This window comes from Capricornis sumatraensis, chromosome 3 (assembly GCF_032405125.1).
Source record: "Capricornis sumatraensis isolate serow.1 chromosome 3, serow.2, whole genome shotgun sequence".
Lineage (NCBI taxonomy): Eukaryota > Metazoa > Chordata > Mammalia > Artiodactyla > Bovidae > Capricornis > Capricornis sumatraensis.
The window spans coordinates 169,996,447-170,004,239 of NC_091071.1; the positions used below are offsets into that span (position 1 = coordinate 169,996,447).

The 7,793-nt window shown below is 49.3% G+C and overlaps 1 protein-coding gene across 1 annotated transcript; it reads left to right on the top strand.

Moving 5' to 3' along the window:
- Window positions 1-3,705: 3,705 nt before the first annotated feature.
- IFI6 (interferon alpha inducible protein 6) lies at window positions 3,706-7,392 on the top strand. The gene is made up of 5 exons (XM_068968300.1): window positions 3,706-3,817; window positions 5,226-5,329; window positions 5,715-5,789; window positions 5,876-6,025; window positions 7,147-7,392. Exons 2-5 carry the CDS (start codon window positions 5,257-5,259, stop codon window positions 7,254-7,256), a joined length of 408 nt encoding a protein of 135 aa, XP_068824401.1. The 5' UTR covers window positions 3,706-3,817; window positions 5,226-5,256; the 3' UTR covers window positions 7,257-7,392.
- Window positions 7,393-7,793: the final 401 nt, after the last annotated feature.

The following is a 7,793-nucleotide window of genomic DNA, read 5'->3' on the forward strand; positions in this document are numbered from 1 at the left end:
TGTTGATTTAGCAAAAGCTTTCATTTCAATACTCAGAGAAGAGATGATCAAAGGCAGTTAGTTTGCCTTTACATCACAATACTACAATAAGCACCTTTACTCTCTCCCCTGAGGGCTTTGTTAGCTTACCGGCTCTCTGTTATCTACAGTCTTCAGGAACTTTGATCACCTTGAGATCCCACAGAACATCATAGTGGTCCACTATACGGGTGACATCATGCTCACTCACTGGATATGAACAGGAAATGGAAAGCACCATATTCGCCAGAGAGTAGAAGAAAAATTGCATGAAAATTCATGGTCCTGCTACAACTGGGAATATTTTTAGGGGTTCAGTGTTTTCTGAGGCCTGCCAGGGCCAGTTATCTAACCCCACACATCTCTTAGAAAAATGCAGTTTTGGGCCAAAGCAGTGGAGAGCTCTTTGGATTTTGGAGTCGGAATATACACCCTTAGAAGTACTTCTCCAACCCTTTATTAGGTGACCTGGAAAGCTGCCAATTTTGAGTGGCGCCCAGACCAAGAGAGGGCTTTATAGCAGGTTCAGATCATAAAACAGCCAATGCTGCCACTTTGGATTATATGATCCTGCAGAGACAGTGTTGCTGGAGGAATCTGTGGTGGATATAGTTTCTGTGGGGAGTCTCTGAAAGCTCAGATAGAAGGGCTGGAATGAGGACCCCTAGGATTCTGGAGCAAGGCCATAATTACCGTGGTCCATTTGAACAAAAAGGTTCTTCTGTGTCTCTGGGTCCCAGTAGTGACTGAGCATGTGACCACCAGAGGTCAGGTGGCTATATATCTAAAGCTAGATGTTATCAGATGAGCACAGCAGCAATCCAACATGATGGAAGTGGTACATTCAGGGCTATGCTCAAAGGATCCAGAGGCATGAGTAAATCAAATGAACAGACATCTCAGACTCCCATGACATCTAACTCTATGGATTTAACACTTCTTTAACTCATACCTATGGCCTCATGGAGGATTCCCTGCAACCAACTGATAAAGGAAGAGAGTAGAATATATTTTACAGATAGATCATTGTAGGCAGAAGACGCTTGCTCCTTGGAAGGAAAGCTATGACAAACCTAGTCAGAGTATTAAAAAGCAAAGATATCACTTTGCTGACAAGGGTCCGTCTAGTCAAAGCTATGGCTTTTCCAGTAGTCATGTATAGATGTGAGAGTTGGACCATAAATAAGGCTAAGGGCTGAAGAAACCAGTTAATCCTAAAGGAAATCAACCCTAAATATTCACTGAAGCTCCAGTACTTAGGCCACCTGATGCAAACAGCAGTCTCATTGGAAAAGACCCCGATGCTGGGAAAGATTGAAGGCGAAAGGAGAAGACGGTGGCAGAGGATGAGATGGTTAGATAGCATCACTAACTCAATGGACATGAACTTGAACAAACTCTGGGAGATAGTGAAGGACAGGAAAGCCTGGAGTGCTGCAGTCCATGAGGGTCAAAAAGAGTTGGACATGCCTTAGTGACTGAACAACAGCAACAGAATAGGCACCAGCTGGAAATGGACCACTCTATTATAATCCCAGGTAGGGGCAGCCCCAAAGGACAGCAGTCAATCCTCCCTGGGAGCAAAACTCCAAGCAGTATGCTTTGTCATTCCCTTTGTGTGTGGGAAGCGGTGGGCTGAAGCGCAAACACACACTAACTCCTACTGACTAGCAAATGGTTTGGCTAGTTGGTCAAGAGCACAGATCAGGAAGGGTGGGATTTCGGAGATAAGCAGGTCAGGGTAAGGGGCATGTAGATGGACTTATGGGAGTGGGTGCAAGGCATGCAGATCTCTGCGTCCCACACTAACACTCACCAAAGACCATCAAGGCTCTCCAGCCAAAGGGTCAGATGTCCCATCTTGTGGATGTCAGCCATCCTCTAAACTTAGCCACCCTGCTGTTTTGCAAAAGACCCATAAAAGGATGGCCCAGGTGGCAAGGATGGAGGCTATGAATACACCTGACAACTTGGGCTCCCTTTCATCAAGGCTGACCTAACAACAGCCAACAACTAGCCAACCAGGCAGCAGCAGGCAGCTGCACAGAAATGTTGGTTAGGGAGAGCAGCCAGTCACCTGGGCACAGGTCAATTACATCAACCCCTTTCCAGCTTGGAGAGGAAATGATTCATCCTTACTGGAATTGTTCAGTTCAGTTCAGTCGCTCAGTCGTGTCCAACTCTTTGTGACCCCATGGACTGAAACACACCAGGCCTCCCTGTCCATCACCAACTCATGAGTTTACTCAAATTCATGTCAATTGAGTCGATGATGCCATCCAATCATCTCATCCTCTGTCGTCCCTTCTCCTCCCACCTTCAATCTTTCCCAACATCAGGGTCTTTTCCAATGAGTCAGTTCTTCACATCAGGTGGCCAAAGTTTCGGAGTTTCAGCTACAGCATCAGTCCTTCCAATGAATATTCAGGACTGATTTCATTTAGGATGGACTGGTTGGATCTTGCAGTCCAAGGGACTCTCAAAAGTCTTCTCCAACACCACAGTTCAAAAGCATCAATTCTTCCGCGCTCAGCTTTCTTTATAGTCCAACTCTCACATCCATACGTGACTACTGGAAAAACCATAGCTTTGACTAGACAGACCTTTGTTGGCAAAGTAATGTCTCTGCTTTTTAATATGCTGTCTGGGTTGGTCATAGCTTTTCTTCCAAGGAGCAAGCGTCTTTTAATTTCATGGCTGCAGTGATTTAATTTCATTTGCAGTGATTTTGGAGCCCAAAAAAAAACTGGAAAAAAACCTGGAATTGTTATTTACTCCAAATATGGGTTGCATTCTAGTTCTTCAGTCATCACCATCCAAAGGTTGAAAGAATGCTCAATCCAATACCCAGGGCAGGAAGACCCATTTTATGGCAAAGGATCTGAGACAATGGCCTCATGAACATGGGCTTCACTAGTGTTACTACATACCCATCAGCCAGAAGCAGTCAGGTTAAGAGAACAATGGAATGATTTCATTTCCACAAGCTTTAATCTCCTCATCTGCAAAACACGATTATAAATAGTGACAGTACTTCTCAAGACTGTTGTGAGATTGGATATCTTTCCTGGACCCTTGTGTGCAGCAAGTGCTCAATATATGACTTGCTGTTTAGTCACTGTCCATGGGGTCTCAAAGAATCGGAAACAATTGAAGCCACTGAGCACACACGCATGCAAGTCATGCCTGACTCTTTTGTGATCCCATGGACTGTAGCCCACCAGGCTCCTCTGTCCATGGGATTTCCCAGGATTCCCAGAATACTGGAGGGGGTTGTGATTTCCTTCTCCAGGGGATCTTCCCGATCCAGGGATCAAACCCAAGTCTCCTGCATTTCAGGTGGATTCTTTACCTCTGAGCCACCAGGGAAGCTCTTCAACAAATGGTAGGCATTATTATTAATTCAGTTGAATTGTGAGAGACTTTCTGCCTTAGGAGGAACTGGTGGTCTAAGTGGCTAAGCCCAGTAGGACTGTGGATCCCAGTCTAGTTTGACCTGCTTTGAATACTTTGAGCTGTTCAGAAAGTCTCCAGCTTGAATTACGTCTTTTAGCCACTAGGCAGCTCAGTAGAGATGCTGTCCGTGAGCAGAACTGGAAGGGAGGAGAAAAGATGCTGCAGGGCGCGAGAAACTGAAAAGGGAAAACGAAACTGGAAACTCTGATGCTGATTGGCCACTTAGAGGCAATCTGAAAGGGCTATAAAAAAAACCAGCCTGAGGACTGTTACTTCACTGCTGTTCCCTTCTAGCAGCAGGCTCCATCCAGGCAGGAAGATTCCTTCTCTGCTCTCCTCCAAGGTAAACCCAGAAGCTCTAAGGTGTGGGTGTCAAGCTGCCAACCTCTGCCAGGCTGCCTGCCTGGGAGCCTCATTCCATAAGAGCTAGAATGCCCATTCCTCAGGGAGGCTACACTCCTGAGTGCCTTGGACCAAGACTGGTCTGAAGGGATGGGTTGGTGGGCTTTTAGGGGCTTGGGTTGCAAGCCCCTAAAGAGTCATGAGACTTAGCTTATAGGTGCCGTGTCAGCGATCTGTGGCCTTAACCCTGTCACTTCATTTCTCTGGGCTTCAGTTCTGTAAAAATGAGGATCAAGCTACTTTACCTGCCCAAAGGACTGGATGATTTCTGAAACCCCTTTATTATAGGATCTAATGTGATGGTGAGTTTATCTTGGAGGATAGATGAAGTGATCGGAAGCAGATGTTCAAAGTGTGGGTGTGGCATCAGTTAACTGTGGCTTTAAATCTTGACTCTGCTTCTTCCTAGCTGGGTAGGTTCGGAAGTATCCCCTTTCTGAGCTTCAGTGTCCTTATTTATAACATGTGGTTAAGTACAATGGTACCTATTTCATGAGGTTGTTATAGGTATAATTAACCTTGTGCCATAAAGTGCTGAGTAAGTGTTCAGTCCAGGGGAAGTTTTGGGGGAATTTCTGCTTGTTTGTTTTTATTTCAAGGAAAACACATTGAATGAACAAAGATCATATTAAAGGTAAACTGTGGTGGGGGCAGGGAACTGTGTTTCTATTTTGTGGTATAATGGAAAGAGCATAGGTTTTGGATTCTGACAGTCTTGAGTGTGTGTCTAGGCTGCAGGATTTGGGTGTGACCTTGGGCAAGTTCCTTTACCCCTTTCTGCTTTCTGAAAAATAAAGTTAATCTGAGGCAGTATGTTGTGCCTATAAATATTCAATGCATTGGAAGAATAAATCTATCAACAACCATTGTTTAGAAAATCCTATGTGACAGGTACTGTTCTAAACGCTAGGGATACAGCGGTGCACAGTTGCAAAAACCCACAGCCACCCCCTAAAATAGGCTCTATTAACACCCCCACATTAGGGTTAAGGAAACTGAGGCTCAAAGAAGTCCCAGGTATCCTGCTTAAGGTCACACAGCCAGAAAAAAAGCCAATTACAAAAACCACAGTAAGGATACTAGCTGACTTCTGGTGAAGTACATGCCAGGCATAGTACCAGAAGAGGATTCTCTCCTGTAATTCTCACGACTAATAGAGTGGCAGAAACATCAGCGCCGCTGGGGCAGCGAGGAAACGAAAAGCCTGTGGCTCCTTAGAGGGTGTCCTGGGCTCAGTTCAGAGGATCCTGCTGCTTTTTGTGGACTCATCCTCCAATTGAAAGGGAATTACCACCGAACGGGCGTGGTTCCAATAAGGGGACCGTGTCTTTCCTCTGCCCCTAACCCAGATACGGTGACAAAGCCTTGAGCTGCGCCACCATGCGGCAGAAGGCGGTATCGCTGTTCCTGTGCTACCTGCTACTGTACACCTGCGGCTGCTGCGGGGAGGAAGGTAAGGATCTTGGGGCACCCAAGGATTAAAAAGCGGAGAGTTTCAGGATCCCTCGTTTAGAGACCCAGGCATGCTTCTGAATGTGAGGAGCTATTCCAATGGACAGCGCGGGGCGGCGGCGGCGGGGGGCGGGGCTCCCTGGGGGCGGGGCTCCCTGTAGCCAAAGTCCCAGGTTCGAATCTCTTCTCTGTCCGTTGGTCCGTTCTCTCGAAATGAATTCAAGCCAGTTCTGTGCCAGGCCCGGCGACCTAGGAAAAGCCGCTATCCTTCATTGAGGAGCTCCAAAATGGGAGGATGGTGGTCCTACCTGTCCGGGTGGTCTGGAGCTTCGGGCACCGAATAGGGGACCTTGCTCCCCACTGGAATTTGTCCATTCTCCTTCCAGACGGAAAAAGACGCTCAGAGGAAAACAGCGACTCGAGCTTCTGGGGCATGGTGACTTACATGGCCGTCGGAGGCGGTAGGTCTGCAGCGAGGGGAGCGTGGGAAGATGCGGACGGGCCCTGCAGCCGGCGTCCCTCACCCACCGCCCCCCTCTTCCTCCAGGACTCATGGCCGCGGCACTGCCCGTGCTGGGCTTCGCGAGCACCGGCATCGCCGCCAACTCGGTGGCCTCCTCACTGATGAGCTGGTCGGCCGTGGCGAACGGAGGCGGAGTGCCGGCCGGGGGGCTGGTGGCCACGCTGCAGAGCCTGGGTGAGTCCGGGCAGGGTTCCTGGAGGCGGGAACACCCAGGCCAGGGGCCTCCTTTACTGCCCTGAGCCCTTTCCACAGCCTAACTCGGCTCTACACACCGTGGGGAAACTGAGGCACCCTCCTGGGGATTAAGGAATTGACTCAAATTCTCCCATATAGTTAGTACCACTGCCAGTATTCAAGCCCAGTGAATAGGCCTTCTTGCTTTCAGCCTGTAACGCCAGAGGCCTCACTGATGCTCTGGCCAAGTCACAAGTCTCAGTTTCCCCGTTAACCAGGATAGGCATCCTCAGTTTATCACTTTATGAATCTCATCCATCCCAGAAAATCAGAGTGGCAACGAACCGGGGAGAGGTGACCCAATTCAATCTCATGCTCAGCCTGGTCTTGCATTTCTTGAGCATCGTGAAGGGGACAGACACAGAGCACAGGGTGGTGCTTCTGGAGAACATGCTTTCACTTCTCTCTCTGTCTTCCCATCCAGCTCTGTCTTTTCTTTTTCCCTCTCTCCCTCTCTTTGAGGCCTCCCACATCCTTCAGAAAAACCACCCCTCACAGACTGCCCCTCTGCCTTCCCTTCCATCTTCCCCTGAGTTCTGGATGACAAAAGCCCAAAGAAGCAGCCCAAGAAGATGGCCCTTCTCGGAGCGGGCATCGGGAAGACAGCCCGAGCCACACCCCCAACGGTGGGAGAGGAAGGGTGTGGGCAAGCCCAGCAACAGTCCTGTGCTGTGAGACGGCTGCCCTCTCACGCGTCACAGGGTTGTGACAGGTTGTCCTGTCACACATGGCACTGGCAAGGTTGACATGTCTCACTTGCAAACCACCAGCTCCCACCGAGGCCTCCACCAAGGAGGCGGTCAGCATTACTAATAGCACAGCGTGTCCACCGCAGACGTGAAGAGAATGCGCTCTTATTTTTGTCATTTTCATCTCGGATTTGAGATGGCAAGTTGGGAGGGTGGCGACGGGAGTCTCTTCGCAGGAGTCCTGTCCCCTCTGGGCCTCTGTTCCTCTAGCTGGAAATAAAAAGGGTACACTTGACCCGTTGTTTCCCGACATTTGGATTCCCGGGCCTGGTGCCTGGGCTCCAAGGGACTCGGCTGTCGTTTGCATTACAGGCGCTAGCGGTGGCAGTGCCCTCATGGCCAAGATCGGGGCCTTTCTGGGCTATACTGTCCACAAGCAAGTCGAAAGCAGACAGAGAAGAGAAGAGAAAGAAGAAGAGTAAGCAGAGAGAAAGGAGAAGAAGTAGCCAGCAGCTCCCTGGAAGCCCCGCCTTCCTCCCTGTCTTCCTTTTCCAGCTGCAGTCCAGAGCTTCCTCTGTCACACTTGGCAATGACTGAGGTAAAAAAAAAAAACAAAAACACATACACACAGAATAAACGTCTCTCAGAAAACACTCAGTCCTGCTGTGAGTCGTGGTTGCTATGAGAAGCCCAACAAGATCTGGCTCTGGTCTGCCTCATCCACACACCCCACCCCCATTTCCCTCCCTAGAGCCCATCACAGCTCCTGGAGCACGACCAGCTGCTTTTGCCTCTGAGCCTTGGTGTGTTCTGGTCTCTTGGCCTAGGACGTCCTTCTGAAGCTTACAACCCACCTCAGACATACCTCGTCCTCTGGGACTCCTTCCTGGCAGAGCCTTCCTGCTACCCCTGTCACAGCCTGGGCGCCCAGGCTGCATTTCACAGGGTGCCTGGGGAGGCAGATTCTGTTCTCAGTGAGCGAAGCTTCCAGCTACGTCCCTGATCAGGCAGAGATGGAG

What these genes read in the sequence shown, in the direction of transcription:
- IFI6 (XM_068968300.1), top strand. Translation starts at nt 5,257, where the DNA reads ATGCGGCAGAAGGCGGTATCGCTGTTCCTGTGCTACCTGCTACTGTAC. An exon ending in CGGCTGCTGCGGGGAGGAAG is followed by an intron (nt 5,330 to 5,714) that starts GTAAGGATCTTG and finishes TTCTCCTTCCAG; the next exon opens with ACGGAAAAAGACGCTCAGAG. An exon ending in TTACATGGCCGTCGGAGGCG is followed by an intron (nt 5,790 to 5,875) that starts GTAGGTCTGCAG and finishes CTCTTCCTCCAG; the next exon opens with GACTCATGGCCGCGGCACTG.